Source organism: Pelodiscus sinensis, chromosome 9 (genome assembly GCF_049634645.1).
Source record: "Pelodiscus sinensis isolate JC-2024 chromosome 9, ASM4963464v1, whole genome shotgun sequence".
In the NCBI taxonomy this organism is placed as follows: Eukaryota; Metazoa; Chordata; order Testudines; family Trionychidae; genus Pelodiscus; species Pelodiscus sinensis.
In genome coordinates, this window is record NC_134719.1 from 9,830,507 (window position 1) to 9,855,975 (window position 25,469).

A 25,469-nucleotide genomic window follows, 5' to 3' on the forward strand; every position below is an offset into this window, starting at 1 on the left:
CTTGAGTGTTTAATATTAAATCCAAAAATGTGTATGAGAATACCTAAAGCTTAATGTGCAGTGGCACCATAGTTACTGTGAAATAAAGGTATCTGGTATAACCATGACGTTACCGAATATATTTCTTTTTAACACATAGATCCTTCAGTCCTTTCTATCTATTACTTGATTGCTTCACGATACCTGGAGTTCAGCTGTGGGCAGTGTGGGCCATACAGCATGTCTGCTGCAAAACTCGTATGTATTCAACTTTACAGTTTAATCTTTTAATATGAAATTGGATGGTTCTCATGTTCACCCTTAAGTCTGTTGGATAAATACATCAAACTTTAACTCAAGCGGTGAGGAATCCTGTGGCACCTTATAGACTAACCGAAGTGTTGGAGCATAAGCTTTCGTGGGTAAAGACCCACCTCATCAGATGCATGTAGTGGAAATTTCCAGAGGCAGGTATAAATATGGAGGCCAGAATCAGGCTAGAGATGACGAGGTGGATCCAAATAGAGAGGATGAGGCCCACTTCTAGTAGCTGATCTGGAGGTGTGAATACCAAGAGAGGAGAAGCTATTTTTGTAGTTAGCTAGTCATTCACAGTCTTTGTTTAATCCTGAGTTGATTGTGTCAAACTTGAAGATGAACTGTAGCTCAGCAGTTTCTCTTTGAAGTCTGGTCCTGAAGTTTTTTTGCTGCAGGATGGCTACCTTTAGATCTGCAATTGTGTCCAGGGAGATTGAAGTGTTCCCCTACAGGTTTTTGTATGTTACCATTCCTAATATCTGATTTGTGTCCATTTATTCTTTTACGTAGGGACTGTCCAGTTTGGCCGGTGTATATAGCAGAGGGGCATTGTTGGCACATGATGGCATATATTACGTTAGTAGATGTGCAGGAGAATGAACCAGTGACATTATGGCTGATCTGGTTAGGTCCTGTGATAGAGTGCTAGTGTGTGTATATATGCGCAGAGTTGTCACTGAGGTTTGTTGCATGGATTGGTTCCTGAGTTCGAATTATTATGGTGCGGTGTATAGTTGGTGGTGAGAATATGCTTCAGGTTGGCGGGTTGTCTGTGGGCGAGGACTGGTCTGCCTCCCAAGGCCTGTGAAAGTGAGGGCTCATTGTCCAGGATGGGTTGTAGGTCACTAATGATGCGTTGGAGAGGTTTTAGCTGAGGACTGTAGGTGATGGCAAGTGGTGTTTTTGTTGGCTAGCTAACTACAAAAGCAGCTTCTCCTCTCTTGGTATTCACACCTCCAGATCAGCTACTAGAAGTGGGCCTCATCCTCCCTGATCGGATCCACCTCGTCATCTCTAGCCTGATTCTGGCCTGCATAATTATACCTGCCTATGGAAATTTCCACTACATGCAACTGATGAAGTGGGTCTTTGCCCACGAAAGCTTATGCTCCAACACTTCAGTTAGTCTATAAGGTGCCACAGGACTCATCACTGCTTTTGCAGATTCAGACTAACACGGCTACCCCTCTGAAACTTTTAACTCTTCATTCTTTGCTATACCTGTGAATTCTTACTTAAACAGGGTTTATTTTAGATTGTAAACAATAGTCTCACACACTGAATAAATTAAAACATTGTAGCAAGCTGAGAGATAGTATCTTGGTTTTTAAATTGATCTGTTTGGGGATAATAGGGTAGTAAATAAAATGTCCTGTCAGGATGAATTTCCCTTTCATATAAATCTTCATGAGTAAATAATGCAATTCTGCAAACAATGTATTCTCTTTAAATTGAAAATCAATCCCGTAGAGTTCACAGATATTATTTTACCCGAGTCTCATTGCTGCTTGCTTGGTTTTCTCATGTTTGTGTATGTGTATATATATATGTGAGGGTTAGTGCATGTGTCATTCATATTCATCGGATTGCTTTTGGAACTTTGCTGTTCTGCCCTTGAACATTTATTAAGGTAGCCTCCTTAGCATCATATTGAATTGCAATTTTTATAAGGAATATTTCTGCATAAGGAGCAGTTAACAAAATTATTTGGGATGTGTTCATTTTGATATCCAAAGTGTTTGGAAATTATTAACAATATTTTGGTATATACAACCAAGTTTTTATCTTAAAGTGGGATGATATCAGGATACTTACTCTTAGAATATAGGAGGTAGACTCTGTGGCAACATCATGCTATCATGATTGCAGAGTAGCTTTAAAGAGTAATAGTATGGAGTCAGCCATCTGCTTATGTGTGCGCTAAAGTCAATGACTTAATTAGCAGCCTTTTTAAAACTCAGTTTTTAGTTTGATTCAGAATTCTGTTCCAGTTCATTTAACTGTATCTGTTTTATTACTTAACAGTTTTATTACTGTACGTATGGTATTTCCAAAAGCACTAGGTATTAGCCTTTTTCTGCTCTCATTGACATCGTCATAAATTGGAACTATCAGTCTAATGCTGAGTACTATCTAAAATCCTATTGACTATTGTGCATGACAATATAACTGCATCTATAATTATGTAGTCTAAATATTGGCTGAACTAAGAGGCAGCATAACTGGGTTAGTTAACACTTGATTTCTTTTTCTTCTAATGTAAATTATCATTTTGGCATTCTTAGCCAAGTCCCCAATAAAAATATTCTCTTTCACTTTCAGCTGCCAGGTACTGTAGTATGTTAATTGAAGAAGGTGGATTGCAGCACTTATATGACATCAAAGAAAGCAATCAGACAGATCCAGATGTCCTGCAAATCAACAGTGCGATACTAGACACTGTAGAGACACACATGATGTACTATGGGAGACCTAAATTTTTAAAGAAGCCACAAACCAAATCAAATGGATAGCTCCTGATAGAACTTCAATTTTTCCTTTATTATAATTCTTCACAAACTGTATTGGGAAGATCTGGTACTACTGATCAGTGCTTGAGAAGGTCATTCCTATAAGATTACTGCTGCTTGCATTGAGGGCTTGTACAGCAAGAGACCTCTAAGAATGGTTTATTTGTGACTTGACTTCTGAGGCAGGACATGAGGCTTTGGGATAGATTTTTTTCAAAAAATATTTAGATGCCTAAGATGTAGATAGGTATATAGATTCTTCTGAAAATCCCACTAGATGCTTATCTACATCTTCAGGTGCCTTAAACACTTTTAATAATCTGGCTCTTCACCATTTCAGTTACTGTTTGGAAGTTGCTCCCAAGTGATTCGTTGTGTAGGACATGAACATAACACTATGTGCTTGCAAGTCAGCATTTCTACACTCAAGTCTTTGTGCTCACTTCTCAGTCTGACCAGATTTGCACCTGTTGAAAGGCCATCCCAAACTGAGTCTTCAAAACCACTTGTAAACTGTGTCCCTTTTCTAGTCTTGCCAATACTGGACCACTATCCTATTCTTTACATGCTGCATCAACAATGGTTGAAATGACACTTGAGGTATACAATAGGAATAGGCAGGAGAAGCTTGAAAAATTAATCAGGAGTGAGTAGAAAGCCTCTTCACATCCCATCCCTACTAAACAAGAACAAACCAAACATGAAATTCACTGGTTAAAAAAAAATACCTGAGATTACTTGTTCCATAATATTCAATATATTTGCTCCACTAACAGGCAGACTAACACTTGTTTTAGCATTTCCAAATTCTGTCTTTAGCAGTGCACACATTTTACTGCTGATTTTACAGTTCATGGGAGGGTAGAATCTGATTATTTTGTGCAACGAATTACAGTCCAAAATATCACTAACATTGTATGTAAATCTCATTGCTATTAAATTGTAAATTCTAAATTATAATAGGAGTCTTCTAAAGACTTTTTAAAGTTTTCATAACATATAAAAAGCAGGTCTAAGAATAACACTTTACACATGTATGGAAATTGGAGTTCTATTGAAACAAATGGAGCTTGTGCAACATGCAAGTCTCTTGATTAAAGTGTAATTGTTTAAGTAAGTGATGCCATGAATTCAGATTTCTGTTGTTTCAGTCTTCCATAAGTGTCAACATTCTGGAAAGATGAGGGTGCTGTGCACTGTCTGAGTATTTGGAAATTCCAGCATGGTTTCCCTTCATCTCAACTCACCTCCTACCCCCCTTTTTAAATTCATATCAGAGTATAGTAAAAATTAATCACACGTATATGGTAATACTGGGTGTTTTGCATATTTATCTTTATCCAAGATAGTTAAGTAAATTTTATAAAATTTGACTCACCTGAAGCATAAATAGTGAGAACTGTCACTTTAAGATTGTTAGAAATGGAAGTAGCGTATCATTAATAGTGCAAGGCATTCTTTAAACTGATTTAATCAAAAGGTTCTTTAATTCTGAGCACAGTTTTTAAAATAGCAGGTCTAGCTCTGCTCCTAGAAGCTACTATAGGAACTAGGGAACTACCAGTCTGAGAAGTGTCCCCTCCCATCCCAGCCTTGTAGCTAGCTCCCGCCTATTAACTATGTATTCTAGTTCTTGTTTCATACTCCTAGAATTTAGTGACATGGACATTCACTGCATTTCTAGCTGGCAACCTCAAACTGAGTAAAGTAGTTTTAGGTACTACCCCTGCCAACTTGATATTTCTTTAAATAGAAAATATTTTCACTAACACTTTTCTGTCTCTTTTAAAAAAAATTTTTTTTACATGGAAACTTCTGGTTGTAATATATAGCAAGTTACTGGTTCTTGCCAGCACCAAGTACATCACAGCAAACTACACAGAGTTTTTGTGGTTTACATAAAATACACAGAAAATATAAAATAACTTTGCATTCCAAAAATTGGTAATGAAGAGTTCTGGGTGTAACACTGCCAGAAATTAACTTAGGCCAGATCCCATGGCCAGCCGCAGTATATGCTTTCCCTTCAGGTGTGGACACTTACATGTACTAGGTATGAGGCTAGTTCAGGCATTAAACTTATTTAATGATTTGGCTTCTCTGTTGCAGTTACAATCACGTATAGTGCCCACTTAAAATGAACAGACTAAATCTTTTTGGGTGGACCACTGTACTGGTCTTTCATTCATGGTGAACATGTTTTGGATTTGGGACAATAGCAAACGGTTTTGTCTCTCCTGACCAGTTTAGCGTATAATCCCAATCTCCATTATGACTTCAGTCAATTCATAGCTTTATCAGTCTAAAATGTCTTGATTTTTGAGTTTATGAAACTGTTCAACACCTTAATTATCCTTCTAAAACTGTCTCCAGACCACTGACAGGGGATGGGGACAAAGAGGGCATTGCTTTGAGGCCTGATGATTCAAAAGGGCCTGGAGCTCCTGCTTGCCACATCTGCTATTATGGAAGTGGTGGCGGCCAGAGCTTTAGGTCCTTTAAATCACTGCTGGAGCACTGTGAGACATGCTTCGGGCGTCTGAGGGCTGTGTGTGTGTGTGTGTGTGTGTGTGTGTGTGTGTGTGTGTACACGTACACACACCACGGTCTGGGTGGCACTCAGGGCTCGCTGCCCCAGCCCCACCCCTGGTGCCCAAGGGCCCCATCCCTTACAGCAGCATGGATCAGGCTCACACACACACACACACACTTTCCCAGGGGCCTGGCAAAGCAATCTGCTCTCCAGTCTCCTGTGGAATATAGCCGTGTCCATAGCAAGAATTAAGCTTGTAGAATTTAATAATTTCAATACATTTGTGTTCCTCCATTTTATTTCCTAAAGAATCATGCCCTGAAATAAGGAAACCCTTGGAGGGCTATTCCCCTATAAACTGGGGTAGGCGTTTCTCTCTGAAGGCAGCCATCCCTTCTTGGCGGTCTCTTGTAGGAATATTCTGCATTTAAAAAAAAAAGTTTCTTTTGTAAAGTTAGGCAGTTAATGCTGAGTTAAAAATCACTGTCAGTGTATTTAGAAGTAAAAGCTTTTAGGGATATTAAATCTACATCTCAGAGGTAAGTAGGTCATCTGCCACATTTTACAAAGAAAAAAATGTAAAGGTTAAATAACTTACAGTACAGAGTGTAGCAAGTGAGTACCTGATGCAGTCCAATGGACAATTTAAGGGAATAAGCCTCCGTTATGTATAGTGGGATTCATAAGCCCACAATTATTCCTTTTGAGGATATAAAGAAAATATGCATGCTCCTGAAATATTGTTTTCAACTTAACCAGAAAGGTTTCTGATACACACAATGCAACAGGAATCTAGTGTCCAACTCAATCAGCCCCATAATCACCACAGTGCAAAGGTGCAATCTAGAAACTCTGTAGGTGGGTACATATGGTTAAAACTGGTAAAACACCCAATATAAGATCAAAGTTAGTTTTGATGGATCAAGTTCTGTATGAGGTAAGGATGTTAAACTACAGTTATCTGGCTAATCATCTAGCTGATACAATTTGTATTGACTACGCAATTAGTCAATAAGGCTGCTCTACAGAGCCACAGCAGGGTAGCTCTGGGAGCTGGGACTGAGCAGTCCTGGCTTGTGCCGGCTCCAGGAACCACCCACACTGCAGCTCTGCATTTTAAGTGTAGTAAGAGCCACTGAGCTCTTACTACATTTAAAATGCAGAGATGGAGCGTCCTGGACTAGCAAGAGCTGGGACTGCTTGGTCCTTAGTCATGCTGAGTCCAGCAGTCCCTGTTCGTGGCAGCCAGGGCTGGCCATGGGCAGGGGCTGCTGCTGGAGCAGCTTTGGCCCATCATGAGCCTTGGTCTGCCATAGCAGGGTGGAGAGGACAGGCAGTACTGCAGAGAAGGTGCTGGGGGAGACAGGGGCTGGCTTTTAAACCAGCTCCCCCAGCACCAGTTCCTGTTCTCCCCGCCTCTCATACAGAGGCAGCAAGAGGGAGGGAGGGGAAGCGAGTAGTCTCTTAAATATTTCCAGTGATGGAGATTCCACCCTCCCATCCCATGACAATTTATTCCAGTGTTTAACCACTCTGTCAGGAAGTTTTTCCTAATGTCTAACCCAAACCTCCCTTGCTGTAATTTAAGCCCCTTGTGCTTCTTGTCCTATCCTCAGAGGCCAAGGAAAACAATTTTTCTCCCTCCTCCTTATAACACCTTTTTAGATACTCAAACTGTTAGGTTCCCTCTCAGTCTTCTCCTTTCCAAACTAAATAAGCCCAGTTCTTTCAGTCTTCCCTCATAGGGCATGTTTTCTAGAACTTTAATAATTTTTGTTGCTCTTCTCTGAACTGTCTCCAATTTCTCCACATCTTCCTTGAAATGTGGTGCCCAGAACTGGACACAATACTCCAATTGTGGCCTAATCAGTGCAGAGTAGAGCAGAAAAATGACTTCTTGTGTCTTGTCTACAATATAGACAAGCCCTAAGAAACTTCAGTGAATTTTCAAATGCTTGTGTGAGTATTAGCCATACATATACTGTGAGGCTGTTACAGTATTTAAGAAATGTATGGCTGTGATTTAAGAATTTAAGATAACATACCTGTGTGTAACACATTCCCTCAATAGCCATCCCTGATGCAATATCCACCTGAAGGAAAGAAGCAATCTCTGAAGTGCACATTATTCAAACTGCAATGCACTTTACCATTTAATCATCTAGCATTACTGTTACAATATTTATAACTAATGTGGAGTCACTCTTGCTCTGCCAAACTTTTGTTCAAGACTCCAGAGCCAATCTTACAAGGACGATCCCTTACTGAAAACAGGGATTCGGATCTCATTTACAGAACTGCCTCCATGACTGTTCTAAACATTTTTACTGCAGTTTTATGAGTGTCTCTTAAATGTTTTGTTTTACTGAACATTTCATAAACATTTTCTTGGAAAAAAATTACCTCTATCCCTCTGTTTATTGCCAGTTTACTCATTTTCACAGCAATGGGAGCCTTTAAAAAAAAAAAAGATAACTGAAGTCACTTCTGTGTACAATAAAGTGCTGTAGCTCATAACTTCTAACAGCTGAAGGGTCCATTGTGATCTAGTCCGACTTCCTGTATAACATCCCTAAAATTATTCTTTCTTCCAAATAGAGCAGGGCAAAATATTTTCTGCGCTGTTTCCAGCAAAAGCAGTGTAGATTTGGCAACAAGAAGACTTCTTAGAATTCACATTTGTCTTTTTTCAACAAAGGACCCCCTTGCTCTTTCCTCCACAAAAATTAAAAAATAAGTTTTCATTTTAAATTATGAAGTGTAGTTTTGATAATGTGTTTGGAAATTCTGAAAAGTAATTTTCAGTTTAACGCAAAGCAATTTCTGGGAGTTGGTTGTTTTGTTTTTGGAATTGTCAGCAAACTGAAAAATCAGTTATCGATTCAGATGTTTCCAAAGATAGTCTCTTGTCTTCAGTAATTTCCAGGAAAGCTAATACTGTCTACAGTTCCTAATACAATGTACTTTTATGTATTCGAGCCACAATTTTCAGACTTGGGTCTCTAAATACGCATTATTTTCTAACTACTTGGCCTGATTTCCAGAGGTGCTGAGCACTTACATTGTGCACTGAAACTACAGTGCTAAGTGCCACTGCAAAAGCAAAACAAACAACTAATTTTTAACACTTTTAAAGCTGGATGTGTACAGTGCCACCACTTTAGGGAGAGCAGTCCAACTGTAGTGTTATTCCTAACAGTGAATGATGGTCATGCTTATATGATGGACAGAAGAACACTGTTGTGTCCTAATGCCAGCGGGCCGGGCCAGCTCTGGGGGCCAGGGTTGGGATACACTGTTCCCGCTGTGGCTGTTGGGAGAGGTGTGTCCTGCACTGACTCTCAGCCAACCAGTGCTGGGCAGGGGCGGGATTTCTTCCCAAACACAGAAGAGCACTTTGCTGTGCAGTGGGAGGACCGCATGGAGCTCAGCACAGCAGTCTTAAAGCAGCAGCAACCCAGGCAGCGGTGTTCAGCTGGTGGGCAAAATAGGGCTAGGTGACGGTGGTGGGGCTAGTGCCTGAGAGACTGTGGGGCTCTAAGAGGTTGGAAGCTGACACTGAGGCATCCAGGATGGGGAGCTGGCATTGGGAGGCTCTGGGAGTGGGGCTAGTAGTGGGAGGTTATGGGGTAGGGGCTGGCTTTCGGGGTGCTCTAGGGATAGGGCTAATATTGGGCATTGGGACTGGGAAGGGTTCTGGAAACAGGAGGCTGGCACTGGGGGATCTGGTGCTGGGGACTGGCACTGAGGCATTTGGGATGGGGGGCTGGCGCTGGGGGTAGTAGAGGAGTGGAGGGGCTCTAGGGGTTAGGACTGGCTTTGGGGGCTGGAGCTTTTGGTGGACTGGTAACAATTTGCATATTCATTATTTGCATAATGAATATGAAAATAAAATGTTACCGATCCACCAAAAGTTTGTCAATGGGTTTGCCGATCCTCAGCATAAAAAAGTTGGAAACCACTGCCAATGTTATGGCATGGGAGAAGATGAAGATGTTTTGGGGGAGTTATTCAGATCCCATTCATGAATAGAAAACAAAAATGATTTTCACACTGAATTTCAAAGGTCTAATTTTTCAAAGCTTGCCTCCTTTTTGCTGGTGTAAGTGAAACATCTAGAGGTCTAATTGTGCCCACAAGCCAACCAGTTAGCTATCCACATAGCAGATTCAATTTGCTGCAAATGATGCAGACAGAGATTGGGTTGAATGTGCTTTAAGAAAAATAAATCTCAAGATTGTAATATTTCATGAAGAGAAATAAGAAGCTAGCCAAAATGCCTCCTATACATGAAATGCATGAGCCAAATAAACAATACTGACCCGAGGAAGAATTTCTTTAGCTAAGATTAATGCTTTCTGGTAAGCTGCATCTCCTCCATCGTTCTGTAGCACTGTGTGGTTTACTAATCCTATTGAGAGTGCTTCTTGTCCATCAATCTGTCTGCCAGTGAAAATGAGTTCCTTAGCAAGACCTATTCCAATACAGCGGGGCAGACGTTGGGTTCCACCTTAAGACAATATACCACATTATGGTTATCTGAGAAACATATCTAAAGCACTCAAATGTATATTTACCTGTTTAAAATTGTGGAAAACACCAAGGTATTCTGGAAATTGCAGGACCAGGCACTATAGCCCCTGTCATCTGAGGAGCTCAACATTTTTCACTTTAAGCCACAGCACCTTCGTTGAGTGAACAAGTATTCACACATGGTATAAATGAGAAAATGAAAGGTTGAAATAATCTGCATAAGATCACAGGAAGTCAGTAGAGCTCAGACTAAAACTGGAATTCTGACTCCCAGCTCCTTGCTCTTAATTACTAGATGATGAACATCCTTTTATATAAAAAGGAAGCATTAAGTGCCCTATAGTAAAAGTCACGTGTCGCTGTTAAAATATTAGAAGATTTAACTAAGCTTATATTACCTGCACCAGGAAGAAGTCCTCTGGTGGTCTCAATCAGGCCCATTACAGCTGATGAAGCTATTTTTAAGAAATGTTTTAAAAGTTACTTTCTCACACAAGAAGGAAGCTATTAACATTACGCTAAGACCTTTATATAAAAATTAACACCTGAGCACCTACTGGAAAGTTATCTCTGTGCAAAGTGGATCTCTAGCTTTCATTCATTCTGGGCATCCTGCAGTTAGACTCTCCATTCTCAATTGAAGATAATCCTTACATGCTAGTTTTTACTGAATTTATAAAGACATCAGTTGTTTAAGATGAACATTTGGGTGTCTGTTGTACAATCAGAAAATTTATCTTTGGAAGCAGCATTAAGTTACCAAACTACCATCTTGCTTGATTTCAGGAATCGGATGGGCCAGGTTACTACATTAACTTCAGGTAGCCAGAAAAGATGGGTACTGTAGTCAGCTAACCCCAGCTACAAGTTAGGTGGAGATGAGCCTGGATTGAAATGTCCTGTGTAACTGACTCCTTCCAGGAAATGTGGCTCTTTTTTTCCAGGAAAAAGGGAATTAAGGGTGTGATAGGAAGACTCAGAAAGGAGGTAGAAATTGAAGGATTTTGCTAACTTTTTAAAAACTTCACACTAGGGATGTTAAATGTAATCAACTAATTGATGGAATTTCCATTGATTAGTCGTTATGCTGGGGAGCTGTAGCAGGGTTATCACCCTCTCCCGGGAGCTAACCCTACTGTGGCTCTGCCTTTTAAACATAATAAGAGCTGACAGATAATGTTCCTTACTCCTCATAGAATGAGGTTTACAGGGATGTCGGAATAGCAAGCCTGAAATAACGGGCTTGCTGTGAAGACGCAGGAGTTATTTTGGGATTCTCCGGTATCCCAAAATAGTGTTGCAGTAAAGACATAGCCCAAAAGTTCTGGGAGGGAGAGAGAGGAGCAGGTAAGTGTGGGGTTCCAGTGCATAAGAGGTGGGAACAGACAAGGGATGCGCGGGCTGCAGATTGCCTAACACTGGTCATGAGAACCACTGAGTCAAAGGATGGATATTCACTCAGCCCACTCACTAGTTTTGGTTGCCGATTGCTGTTATAAAGGGTGTATTCTCTCCCATCAACATACAGGGACCTCACTGCCAACCCAGGTTTGATCAGTCACTCAAGCCTGCTATTAGTGGAGATTAACCATATACCCTTACCTCTAACAGGAAATTAAATCCTTCAAAAAGAATGTTAGTGTAGCTCATATTGATACCTCATCTAATGTTTTCCCTTTTACTATAAAAGACATGCAGCTTTCTCAAATGCCTAAAATGTTGGTGACATTTAATTGTCTATTGATTTCCTACATTACACAAGTTCCTGTCTTAGCTATTCAGTAAGGGTATGTCTACACTACAGTGTTATTTCGAAATAACTTATTTTGAAATAATGCATCTAGACACAAAATGCATTTCGAAATAGCATTTTGCTATTTCAAAATAGTACATCCACACTGAGTGGACTCTGAATTGCATTTAAGGCTGGCCAGAACCAGTTCCGGCAAGGCACCAGGTCAGGACTTACTGTGTGGGGCTGCTGCCTGAGGCTAACTGAGGTCTGTGCTTAAAGGCCCCCTCCTTCCTCCCTGGACAGCCAGTTCTCAGGTTTCCCTGCTTGCTTGTTTACCTCGCTGAAGGACAACAAAGCATTTGTGTGTCTGTGTGCTCTGGTTGCCCTCACTCGGGACACCACAGCACTCTGCAACATGGAGTCAGAGCTGCCCCTGGGTACTCTGGTGCTTCTCGTGGACGCATTGCTGCGAGCCTGGCTGCACTTGTTGAAGGCTGCAATCCGGGAGGTCCATCGGGGGGCTGTCAGTACCCAGGAGGCCTTGAGGGAGAGCTTCCACCCTGAGGAGCACTAAGAGCCTCCCTGCTGTGCCCCATTGGTGGCTTGTGCCTCATTCCTCCCTCACGTCCTTCCACTTACCCCTCCCTACCCCCCCTTCCTGATGTAAAATAAAATACACGTATTCTCATGAACCCAAACTCTAACAAAGCTGGGGGGGTGGTAATGAAACTCTGGTGAGACTGGGGAAAGGAGGTGGGAGAGGGGAGGGAGAAACCTGGGAGGAGGGAGCTAGAAGAAGGAAGCAAGGGGAAGAAGGGGGAGGAGAAGCTCAGGGTTGCGGGTCTCGCTGGACCAACTTGAGTTTCATGTGAACCTACTCTTGGGTTCACATGTGGCCTTTGGTAGCCAGGCTGGCAGCTATCCTGCCATAGACGGTCATGTTCCTTCATCTAGTGTGGAGATCATGGACGTTGGGGGCATCCCCCCCAAACCTGAATAAGGTCCGTGGTCTCCGCCCTGGACCAGGAAGGTGCCTGCCTTCTCCGGGCCCTGGCAGGCTCCTGGGAGCTGGTAGACTGGTTCTGGGGAGTGGTGGAAGGCTGGCTGCCAGTAGCTTGCTGGCTCATGTTTTGGGGCCATTGGATCAGGGGCAATGACTGCTGGCTCTGGGCTGCCAGGCCTGGATCTGGCACAGGCACTGTGGCCAGAGTCTACCCCTTTAAAGGCTCCGGGGAGGGAGGGAGAGGAGTGTTCTTGGTTGAGGCTGGAATGGCCACCAGGGCATCCTGGGAAGGCTGGAAGCCCCCTATTTGGATATGGACACAGCACTTATTTCAAAATAGCTATCTCGAATTTGGCATAATTCCTCGTAGAATGAGGTTTACCAAATTCTAAATAAGTGCCCTGCTATTTTGAATTAATTTCGAAATAGCGGTTTGGCTATGTAGACGCTAGTAAAGTTATTTAGAAATAACGGCTTATTTCGAAATAACTTTGCTGTGTAGTCATACCCTAAGGGAATTAAACAGCCTTTCACTTATTTTCAAATATTATTTAACTAAAACCAATAATTACATTAAATATCACATATTTGGCAGTGCACCTACCTGCTATTCGAAGATCGCATGCTAAAGCCAACTCCAATCCCCCACCCAATGCATAGCCTTCTATTGCAGCTATTGTGGGCATAGGCAGTGCAGCTATTAAAGAAAAAACAGAATTGAAAGTATAATCGCAGATGTGGTTTTTCAGTGAATGTTTCATGTAACTAAATTACAAATATTTAAAGTTTGGTATGATGCTACAATGATTTCAGTAAGTTAAAAGGTACAGTAAAAATCCAATAGTCCGGCACTCCTGATAGTCCGGCATCAAAATGGCAAGAGCCTAGTGAGTGAGCTTCGGCAAAAAATGAGTCACGAGGTAACAGCGGCAGCAGCTGAACTGAGCAAAAAGGCTAAAAAAGGCTTAGTGTGCTCCCCCCCCCCCCCCAGCAGACCAGGCTTTTGTTTTGGACTCTGGGGCAGAGCAGCTGGGGCGCTGCCGATTGGTCCTGCAGCGCCCGCTCTGGGCACTACTGGACCAACCCGGCAGCACCCCAGCTGCTCTGTCCCAGGCGTCCCCAAGTCAGCTTCTGCTGAAACTGACCAGCGCTGACTACAGGAAGCCCCAGGCAGAGTTGCTCTGCCCCGGGCTTCCTGGAATCAGCTGCTGATCAGTTTCAGCAGCAGCTGACTTGGGGACGCCTGGGGTTCTTAAGTTGATTCTGTATGTAAGTCAGAACTGGCGGTCAGTTTCAGCAGTGTCTGAATCTGGATGCCAGTTCCGATTTACATACAGATTCAACTTAAGAACAAACCTACAGTCCCTATCTTGTACGTAACCTGGGGACTGCCTGTATACTGTATACAGTATGTACAATAAAAAGGGTTAAGAACACTTTATATACAGTATATAATGTATACAGTATATATATAACCATCTTATAGTACCTCCTGATAGTCTGACATATCTGATAATCCGGCACCACCTAGGTCCCATAGGTTCCGGATTATCGGAAGTCTACTGTACAAGGAAACGGTCTTCAAATGGTAAAAAACTGCTCTTCCTTCCTTCTCTTTAAAAATAATTCCATGTTATAAAGCAATTAAATATAAAACAAAGTTTATTTTTTCAAACTAAAACTCTGCCTCCTTGAAATGGAGATACATTAAATGTGAACATCCAATTGTTACAGTTAACAGATTCTACTTACTGAAGCACTCTCCACATTCAAGGTTCTATGGCTACAAATGATCAGTTCCCACTCCTGTCAAATTCAACTGAATATTATATACTACATTTAATACATTTCTGCACATTAGTTAAGCCTCCCAACACATATGTGAACTAGGTAAGTCTCTCCCACGTTAAAACTGGGGAAATTCAAAGCAACTAGTGATTAAGTATCTCCTGCACAGAAAAAACAAACAAACAAACAAAAAAATCACACAGGGTGTAGCTACACAGCAGGGCTTAACTCGAAATAAGCTATGCAAATTGAGCTATGGCAATTGCGCAGCTTATTTCAAAATTGGAAGCATCTACACAGCGCTTATTTCGAAATAGACCATTCTTCCTCCAACTTCCCTTACTTCTTGTACAATGAGGGTTACAGGAGTCAGAGTAAGAAGTCCTCCAGCTTGACAGTATTTCAACATTATTTCAAAATAACTGACTGCTGTGTAGACACTGACTAAGTTATTTTGAAATAATGCTAGTTACTTTGAAATAATGTTGCTCTGTAGACACACCCTGAGTGAACAACAAAGTTGGGAACAGAATCCAGGAGTATTCTCTTGAGGTTCCTTGCTCTAAATGCTAACCGACACTGCATCAAACATCATTTGGTGCTTTGTAACACTAAAGTCTCATTTGGGTGCACATTCTTTGTTTAATATTAATCTTCTTATTAGAGTTACTTTGATAGTCTAGTCAGATTCATTTGTGTATTAAATATCTAGCTAAAATATCTCCCTCCAGGGACAACAGGACAATTAACAAATACAAAAAGGTAATTGATTATGCAAATCCACAGTTCTTGCCTAAAAAGAGGAAAAATCTTGAGAGACTAGTCCTACTAAGAAATTGACTCAATTATCTGAGATCCTTTACTATATAGGCTCTTATATCACACCCAACTCTGTAGTATCTGACCACCTGTCAGTATGACACATTAAGTGACAGGAGTAACACGTGTCATGTACCATTCATTCTTCTCCTATGGCAGTGGAGAATTGTGGATGCAGTGAAGTAGAGATTTTTTAAGAGTGTTATTTGTTGCTCTCATTTCTTAAAGAGCAACTTAGAGAAGTTAGGTCCAAAAACGCACCTCGCACTTGAAGCAGAAGGTGGTCCTTAGAAGATTTGTGATGGTCCTTAGTTCCCTTGATGGAACATTTTGCAGTCTCAGATTATGCCTGAAGAACCATCTCTTGCATTGTCAAGTTTTACACTTTTAAGGTAAGGGTCCTGAAAAAATGTCCCTAAGCACTACAGACTTGACCCCCATATGTATAGAGAAATGGTTTATAATTGATCATTTACCAATTTCATCCATTAAACTTCTCAGCCTGTGAACAAAGTGTCCAACTTCCACATCATTCATTTGTGCACGCTCCTTTAAGTCAGCACCTAAAATTGAGAGGAAAACAAAGAATTCAGTGATTAAGAAGAAAGGTAACATAAGCAGTTGAGCAGCAGTGCTTGACCTGGCTATACAGGAGAGTCAAATTTAAAAGTAAACTTGGTATGCCAACTCTCTGCACTTCTGGAGCTTAGGTGCATCCCTAGAATTCAGTATGCAGGATTTAAGAATGGTTGTGGAGTGCTCTGCTCAGTTGCTATCTGTTAAACAATTCATAGAGCAGCATCAATTCCTATCAATGAGGTTGTATCTCAAAATTACAGGGTAGGGGCCCTACTGCAAGCAGAATATGGGTCTAACTCAGAGGTGGGCAAAAACACAGCAGCGGTTCACCAGGGTTAGCCCCTGGCAAGCCATCTCTATATTTACTTGAACGGCCACAGGTACTGGCCATCACAGCTCCCATTGGCCACTGATCACTGTTCCTGGCCAATGGGACTGGTGGGAAGCAGCACAGACTGACTCTGTTTCCTGCAGCTCCCATTGTCCAGGAATAGTTTGTTCCTTGTTATCTCACAAAATTAAATTGGTTTTCTTAAGTTTGTCTTTACAGCTATCACTCAATATAGTCTAATCAGTACAACATAATTTGAAGGTATCTATTTTTAATACCAAGTCCCCGAACATTTGTTACATACCTGCACAAAACACGCCTTTTACTTCACTTTTCAACACTACCACACGGATCCTTTCATCACAACGGACACTTTCTAGAGCTCTGAATAGCTAATAGTTTAACCAAGAGGAGAAGAGAGGAAAAACAGAATGTGTCAAGCATATATAGTGGTATGCATGTTTAAATGTCTGAAGACTCCTATATTTTGATGTTTCATTTCCTTTATCTCTGTGGGCATACAGATCTCTTAGAAAGCTAGCCTCAAGATGGTTTTGCTCCTCAGATGGTTTCTACAAGCCTCTCCTGAAATTCAGGATTCCCCTCTTCTTAGTCCCATCCACACAGGTTTTTCTGCATTGCTGACTGTCCTTTCTCTGCAAAGTTGTCAAACTCTGCAAATTCGCTTTATGTCCACAGGTATCCACATCTGTAGACGTGGATATCCGCAGCTCATTTTTATGATTATGGATATGGATAACAAATTTTGTATATAGAACCCTGCAAATTTGCGGCTATCTACTTTGTATCCATATCCATTGTTCATTTTTGTAGATACAGAAGTGGATACCTCTACAGAGTTAAGCAAGGCTTCCTCTGAAACAAGTCAGTCTCCTATTCAACCAGAGAGGTTGCTTATGACCAAAGGCTCCTTTCCCCAGGGGCTAAGCTGCCTTCTGCCTATTCTCAGCCCCTACTGGCAGCAAAGGACATAGCTCTAATCTCAGACTTAGATCTCGAACTGGGGATGTTAGATAGCATGTAATTGAATAGTCATGTAATCGGACAAAATACTATTGGTTACATAACTATTTGATAGTCCCCTTGGGCGGGGCCTCCAACAGTGCACTCTGGCCCCACTCCTGGGGAGTCCCCTGCCACCCTGTGCTGCTGCCTCTCTATCAGAGGCAGCAGTACGGAGTCGCAGGCGGAAGCTGGCAGATTGATCCCCATGCAGATTGACTCCAGCTTGCCGCCCCATGCTGTTGCCACCTCTGATGAAGAGATAGCAGCAGTCCCTGGCTGCAGGGGGGTCCATGCTCTCTGTGGACATAGGCTGCTCTGTGGCAACAGCCTCCGTCTGCGAGGAGCTTGAAACACGGCCCCCCCACGGACAGGGGCTGCTGCTGTGGATCCACAGACGGAAGTTGCTCCTCTGCAGCCTTCCCTGCCCCTCCCTCTGCACTGCTGCATCTGATAGATGCAGCAGTGTGGGGGGACGGCACCAACTCCTGCCTCCCTCCGCTCTTGCTGCCTCTGATACAGAGGCAGCTGATACAGAGGCAGCAAGAGGAGAAATGCATGTAGTTAATAGTATTAACCAATAAGCCCAATTTTATTGGTTAATCATGTAGTCGACTACACATTGATATCCCTATCTCACGTGATACCTCACAGCAATAGTCTTAGACCATCATGTTGTTAGGCCACAAACAGTGGACTCTCATGAAGAGTTGCTTTGGGGTGAGTTAATTTTCCCTAGCTGGTATCACAACATGCTCTAAGTTTTTCCTCTGATAAATGGGAATGAAGGCTGGAAACAGGAGACGACTAGTGCCCCAAGAGAAGGGGAAAAGCAGACATTACAGCTCTGGAAGGCACTTCCAACAAAAATGTAACCGTGTCCCCATCTGTAAACTAAAATCTATTTTCCAGCTTCTTTAGAGTAGTGAGAATTAGTAAGTGTAAAGTCTTATCTATTAAAAACATAAAGGCCAAAACGCAAAGAAAATGGGTGCTTGTTTTCTTTTGTGCAATTAATATGGCCATTTTACTTCTACGGGATACATTTAGATACTGATCACAATTCTAAATAATGTTTACAGTCTAAAGGTAGAGAAACAGCTATACTTACTTCATTAACAAGTATTTTTCCCAGTGAATTTCTAGCATGGGCTCTGTTCATCAGGATTTCAGCAATTCCTTTAGTAAAAAGAGACAAGTTGTTTAAAGATACAATTTACATTTGCAAAGACCAGTCTTCCGGGAACAACAGCTTTTCTCTCAAGACTTTATTTAAAGATTGTTTAAAATAAAGTAGGCTGCTTAAATGAGTGAGTTTTAAATGGAACAATACCACACCACAATTGTGAAATTCAGCACTACAGAATCATTGTGAAGTTTTATTATACTGCACTGTTACATTATGTAAATAAATAATCCTTTAACTTAAAAGTGGACCTCTGATTCAACGTGGCAGTTACAGATGTTCCTTACATTTTTTATCCTAAGAACAGAATGGATCTATATAACAGTTCCATTTTACATGTGTTCTGCTTTCCCTATATTGTCTTCCTGCTTGAATTTGCTTTTCAGGTATTTTCCTTAATGAAAAAAATAGTCTTCCCATACCTACTGCTTACAGGAGAAGAACAGCACAAACTGGACAATATCACCTTAGAGACTAACCAAAAAATATATAGACAGTATCATGAGCTTTCGTGGGCACAACCCACTTCTTCAGATGACAAATATCAGGGATTATTTGTCATCTGAAGAAGTGGATTGTGCCCACGAAAGCTCATGATACTGTCTGTCTATATTTTTGGTTAGTCTCTAAGCCCTGGTCTACACAAAGGAGTTATTTCAAAATAACTCTCCTTATTTTAAAATAACAAGTGGAGCATCCACACTACCAAGCCCATTATTTTGAAATAAGGACATTATCAGTTACAGTTTACTGTCCAGAGCTATCTGGAAAATGCATACCTATTCACAACTAAACCTTTTGTGTAATCACTATTTTAAGAATCAGGAGCTTTGCATTGCTCAAGATTCTCAAAATACAGGGGGAAAAGAACAATAACACTTTGTAGAATATTAACGTAATTTCTCCCTGTATCATGCAGTTCTTGAAAGAAAACAAGCCTCAAAAGTGATGTGCTGTAGAAAAGCCATTTCCAAAGTTCTCACTGGTGCAAAGCAGAGACAAGACTTTCATTTCCAATACCCCACTCATTCTGTGAGGATGGAAATTATTTCCTCTCATCATGTCAGGCAAGGACTAGGTCTCCTATTATCATAGGATATTGTGAAGTATAATTATTCCTATTTTACACTAGAAAAAAAGCAAGGCAGAGAAGTGAAGTGACTTGCCCAAGGTTACACAGGAAACTTTTAGCAGTGCAAGAAATGAAACCCGTATCTCCTGTCTCTCAGCAACTGACAGCAGTGAATGTGTACAATTCTCCTTTTCCTGATTAGACTCTTACTCCCAATTTTTCGAGTTCTGTCCACTTCCACGATCCTGTTGTTTCTGTACATGAAAATGCACAACAAAATCTACATGGTTAGTATTTTCTACCTTGCTAAAAGATTTTTACATTCAGCTTTATGACTGTCTGGCTGTTGTGATATCATCATGGGCCAGAAGTCAACTAGTAACAACAAAGACATGTGCAACAGCTGGCATAAGCTAGCACTATTGACAACTATACAAAAACAAAAAATTGCAGAAGCAGCTAGAGAACCTGTTGTGCAAATTCCAGAACAAATTAACTTCTTTGAAAGCTGGTTCTGTGGAAATCTTCCATGTTCCTTACATTGATCTGCCACCCTTCTCCAACCCTATGGTCCTGACCTTTATTATAATACATTACTGACATCAGAAAAAAAAACCTGTGAATTTAGAGAACAGATGATTTATATTCAAGTTTATTTCATGCTTCCTCCACAGATTTGTTCCTAATGCACATTTGTATTTGGTTTTTGTAGTTGTACCTGTCAGCCACCTGTGGACCAAGTGTAAAACACCACATAGGACAAAAAGATTATAGAGAACTTTATGAAATTTGCAATCACCTAGGAAGGTGTTTCAGCCCAAGCACAAATCAGTACATTTCCATCTGCACTGTGGAAAAAATAACCTATCATGGGAGCCTATTAAAAGACATTAGTACAACACGTGTAGAACATAAATCATTCCAGTAGAGTAGCTGTATCTGAACAGTGTTTTAGCCAACTTCCTGAATTATACTAAAGTCTTGCAAAATCCATCATTTAAGCACTGTTCAAGATGACAATTGATATACAATGTCCTTTCAACACACAGGGTCAGCAGTTGCCCAGTTGTCAGCAGATCCTCCTACATGGTTGCTTTTCAAGGAGTAGCAGGAAGTTGTCTTTTGCTCAATCTGTTATTTATCTATCTATAAAAAATACATCCGTAGTTTCACAGTAGTTCTGGTACCATATTCTGATTCTGCTTTGTTACAGAACAAGCTGCCCATTTGGCCCATACATACTGTGTGGATAGGCCCAAAGTGCATTAGGGCCCAAGTCACCAGCTGGCCTGATTGTTGTTATAATCTGCCTATTGTACTGTTTACTCCTGCCTAAACAGACCCGGCAGGGTCGGATCATAATTGGGCACATGATTATTAGCCCGTTAAACTGGACCGTGTGGTTTGCATTGTGGGCAGGGATTTTATCTGTTTCTGGATTGCTGCAACTTCCCTCCAGGATAGCGCTAGTTTCACAGTCGGCACATTTGCCACCTGCGATTTCGGGGTGGGGGAACTGCACAGAGTTACTGTGTGTGGCTCGGAAAATGGGAATCATTTTATGGGTCAAGACTTGAGTAGTGTAGGGAGAAAGGAAGAAGCTGAGCTTCGTCTCCAGGGGAAGAAGTTACCCTTCCAAGATTTTACTCTCAAACCTCCCAGGGATCTGGAGGGGCGGGTCTGGACTCACCGCTGCTTTCTCCTCCGTGAACATTGACCAGGACCTCCTTCTCCCCGCCCGAGGATCTCTTGCTGTGACCGCTGACCCATCGGGGGTGCGGCGCGGCGAGCGCCCTGCACCCAGCTGCGGCTCTCCCCAGCCGAAGCATTGTGCTGTTTGTTTCAAGGCGACAACGGCGGCTGCTTCCTCCTGCGCTTCCTGATGTCCAAGTTTAGGGAGAAGCTCAGTTGCGCCACCCATTGGCATAAAGGGAAGAGGAGAAGAGGACCCGCGACACTCCTGCAAGAACGCCACTGGGAGGGGGCAAGACCCCACTGTTCTATTGAGAGAAAAGGGACTCGGAAAAAGTTGCTGATTAAGTTAAATGACGGTGGGAAGCTACCATCAGAAATGGCAGAAAATACTGACGGACTGCGAGTAGAGTTGACAGGTTTTTTACGCACACAGGAACACGCACCGCCCCCCGACCCCCCTCCCACACACTCCTACTCACTCTATATAGCTCAAAAGCTTTTCTTTCACCAACAAAGACTGATACAGCTCACCCACCTCGGCTACGTCTAGACTGGCATGATTTTACGCAAATGCTTTTAACGGAAAAGTTTTCCGTTAAAAGCATTTGCGGAAAAGAGCGTCTAGATTGGCACGGACGCTTTCCCACAAAAGCACTTTTTGTGGAAAAGCGTCCGTGCCAATCTAGACACGCTTTTCCGCAAAAAAGCCCCGATCGACATTTTCGCTATTGGGGCTTTTTCGCGCAAAACAAATCTGAGCTGTCTACACTGGCCCTTTTGCGCAAAAGCTTTATGCAAAAGGATTTTTGCCCGAACGGGAGCAGCATAGTATTTCCGCAAGAAGCACTGATTTCAGACAGTAGGAAGTCAGTGTTCTTGTGGAAATTCAAGCAGCCAGTGTAGACAGCTGGCAAGTTTTTCCGCAAAAGCAGCTGCTTTTGTGGAAAAACTTGCCAGTCCAGACACAACCCTTGTGTCTCAGGTTATATGAAAGTCAGTTGCCATAACTATGGCTTTGATTTTGCCAAGCTTTTAATTTTAAGCATTTGTAGAGTTAAAAAAGGACTAATTAACTAATGTCATTAAGGAACAAATAGCTGATTTGGGATCAGAATCAATTAATTTTTTAAGAAAGGATATGGAAATGAATCCAGAAGGAAAACCCTCACTGTATCTATACATTTTCATAAAAACATTTTAGTCTATTATTTTTGGTGGAAGGAGCAATTAGCTGACATGAGAAACAAAAACCTGTATGATTTATCTGAAAAAGAGCTATATATAAAGTAATAATTTGTTACAATAATGTGATCCCAAAATATTGTATTTACTGTGACAGAAAATAGACACGGTATAGCTAGTATCAAATCAATAGGGGGGAAATGTTATATTCATGGGAGAATGGGGCCTGTTCTCTAGCCATGGGATACAAATAAATTCTAATTTTAAAAAATGTAGTTTCTGAAATGGAAAAATGAGGCGGACAAGAGAGAAACACTTAACTATATTCTAGTTCAGGGGGACAGAGATATCTGAGCAGAAAAAAATGGTTTTGAAGACTGTAGCACAAGAATTGTGACTTTGTTTCTTCGTTCTACCACACTTTCCAAAATACCTTTGGCAAGTCACTTAGGTCCAGATCCTTAACAGTATTTAGGAAGCTAACTCCCAAGTGACCTCAGCCTTAATCTTTTTGTGCTAGTTACCTGTCTGCAACATGGGAACAAAACTTTCCTATTTCACCGAGGTCTTGTACAGATTGATTAGTGTTTATGAGGTGCTCAGAAACTATATTGATAGCAACTACTTAAGTCCATAGAGGTGCATCTACACTGCACCCTTAGCTTGAAATAGCTCAAATTGCATACCTATGTAAATTGTGTACCTTATTTCTAAATAATTTAAAAATAGCTTATTTGGCTACACAGCGCCAAATTTAGAAATAAACCGCTGTTCCAAAACATCCCTGAATTCTCATGGAACGAGGCTTACAGGAACGTCAGAATAGTGAGCCCGTTATTTCGAAAGATGCTGAGCATCTCTGTAGCACTCTTAAGCGCACTTCCTTTCTGTTTCCTGGGTGGCTAACTATCACAATATTCCCATTTTGATTACTCTATGCCTCCCCTTGACCGATGTTCCCTCTAATTTTTTCCGTCCATGCACGGAATGTATTTTATAATGTGCACTACTAACAGAAACACATGCTGGTGGCTAGGAATTTAAAGTCCTGTTTAATTGGTTAACTGATTAAAAATTATGTTTAAATAGTTAACCAATTAAGGGGGCATGTGTGGGAGACCTCTCCAGCTCCACTGGGCTGGAGAAGCCCCCCCACCTTGTCAAGGTTGGCTGGAGCAGCCAGCCCACCCCACTGAAGCTGGAGTGCGCACTCCCTGCTCCGCTCATGGCACACTAGGGTTCACCACGGACAAAGGCCCCTGTCTGAGAGGCACCAGGGCTTGCTGCGGATAGAGGCTACTCTGGATCACCAGAGCAACCACTGTCTATGGTGTCCTCCCGCAGGGCTAGAGCAGTCTCCTGCCATAGCTGGTGGGGAGCTGTTCCAGCTCCCACGGGTTAAGCGGAAAGCATAAGGGTGATGTTTATTGGTTAACCCATTAACCTTTCACATACCTACTGGCAGCTGTGGATGCTGTTAATCAGCTGGATGGCATTTGAATCACTCTGGGTAAATGTCCAAGTACTCAGCTTACAGCAGTGGTCACCAACCAGTAGATCCTGAAGCCTCTGACCGGTGATCCTTACTGGTTTGGCCAAGAGGCTATCAAGCACAGCACTTCAATTGCCCCTTTTCTCACTGGTGCACGTCCCCTGCCCTTTGCCTTGGAGCTGCCTTCCCCCCAGGAACCTCCTGCTTGCTGTGCAGAGCAGGAAAATGAGAGGAGAAGTCACTGATGTCAGGGTGCCCCTCCTACCTTGTATTCTATCTCCACAGAATGGAGGGGGGCACAGGGCTTGGGATAGAGGGAGTTTGCTGGCTGCTTTTGAGAGCGGTGCAGGGCCAGGGCAGCTGTGAGCCTGCCTTAGCCCCACTGCACCACCACCCAGGAGCCACCTGAGATAAGCAGTGTCTAGTTGGAGCCAGCTCCAAACCTCTGCCCCATTCATGAACCCCTCCCCCCCCCATCTACACCATCATGCTCCTGCCCTACCTTGAGCCACCTGGACTCAAACTTCATTACAGAGCCTGAACCCCCTCTTACACCCCAACTTCCTGCCCCAGATTCAGCTCAGGGCAAGCTTCACACTCCAAATCCCTTAGGCCAAGACCAGAGCCTGTGTTCCAACCCTCTGCTCCTGCCTGGTGAAAGGGAGGGAGGATGGGGGAAAGAGGGAGGATGGAGTGAGATGGGGCAGGGCCTCAGAGAAAGGACACAAAGGAGGCGGGCCAGGGTATTCGGGTCTGAGGTAGATCCTAGATTGCTCTTAAATTCAAAAAGTGATCTTGTGACTAAAAAGGTTGGAGACCCCTGGCTTACAGAGAACCTCAGCTGCCAAATACTCTAATTCCACCACCTCCCCATAACTTTCATCACACTCATGGACTCCCAACTTAAATGGCTGCTACCATCATCCCTTTCCAGTCCAGATCCCACATCTAGGGCCGACCTGAGCCATTTTGGCGCCCTGGGCCCAGAGTGTTGCTTCCAGGGTGCACTGCACATGTGCGGCCTGGCCACAGCCGCTGGCGCGCAGCCCGGGGCCCACCTCGGGTCGCATGGTGCACGCCCTGCCTAGCCCGGCCCCTGCTGTTGGCACGTGTGCTGGGCTGACCAGGGCCCCGTGGCTTTAGGAGGAAGGGCACTGCTGGCCGGCGCCACGGGGCTTGCGCTGCGGGAGCCAGGCGTGCGGCACCTGATGGCAGCTATAAGGGACGCCGCACACCCCTTACCGTTGCCATCAGGCATCCCCCATCGGTTGGCGCCCTGGGCAGCTGCCCAGTTTGTCCACCCCTGTCTGGCCCTGCCCACATCTGATTCTGGAGGGGCCACCCCCGAGGGATGCCAGCAAACCCAGGAAAGGCTCGCTGCAAAGGTCACGCAGCAATTAACACCCCATCATCTGGCGCAGATGTCGCAGGCCCGTTATTTAGGAGCATGGGGCATTAAGGAAGGAAAAGACCAAAGTTGACTCAAGTCCCACGACTTGAACTCAAGTCTGACTTAAGTTGCCTAGATGACTTGACTTGAGATTCGACTTGGGTTCATTGTTTGTGACTTGAGACTTGACTTGAGACTTGCTAATTATGTTATATCAACTTGGTAAAAAAATCATCTGAAAATGCAGATATTGGTGGCCTGTACAAAAGTGACTTGAAATTTTTTAAATTAAGACTTGAGA

General features: G+C 42.6%; 2 protein-coding genes across 4 annotated transcripts in view; one reads left to right on the top strand and one right to left on the bottom strand.

Annotated features, from left to right (window-relative positions):
* The window catches only part of LOC102461896 (protein zyg-11 homolog B), a 30,139-nt gene extending 26,471 nt beyond the window's left edge, over positions 1 to 3,668 (top strand). For both annotated transcript variants that reach the window (XM_075935983.1, XM_075935984.1), the window contains exons 13-14: positions 140 to 237; positions 2,620 to 3,668. In XM_075935983.1, the coding sequence (XP_075792098.1) occupies positions 140 to 237; positions 2,620 to 2,810 (289 nt within the window). In that variant the 3' untranslated portion in view covers positions 2,811 to 3,668. The remainder of the gene's footprint in view (positions 1 to 139; positions 238 to 2,619) is intronic.
* A 1,920-nt stretch (positions 3,669 to 5,588) lies between these two features.
* ECHDC2 (enoyl-CoA hydratase domain containing 2) lies at positions 5,589 to 21,428 on the bottom strand. 2 transcript variants are annotated; one of them, XM_075935987.1, is made up of 11 exons: positions 21,100 to 21,240; positions 19,504 to 19,663; positions 18,263 to 18,330; positions 16,433 to 16,520; positions 15,695 to 15,781; positions 13,216 to 13,308; positions 10,272 to 10,328; positions 9,663 to 9,850; positions 7,744 to 7,794; positions 7,386 to 7,433; positions 5,589 to 5,761 (listed from the first exon to the last, which is right to left on the bottom strand). In XM_075935987.1, the coding sequence occupies exons 3-11, from the start codon at positions 18,311 to 18,313 to the stop codon at positions 5,684 to 5,686; spliced, it is 741 nt and encodes a 246-aa protein (XP_075792102.1). In that variant the 5' UTR covers positions 18,314 to 18,330; positions 19,504 to 19,663; positions 21,100 to 21,240; the 3' UTR covers positions 5,589 to 5,683. The 2 variants fall into 2 exon arrangements, with proteins under 2 accessions (XP_075792102.1, XP_006126451.2); XM_006126389.4 differs by lacking the exon at positions 19,504 to 19,663 and having other exon boundaries at positions 21,100 to 21,428.
* Positions 21,429 to 25,469: the final 4,041 nt, after the last annotated feature.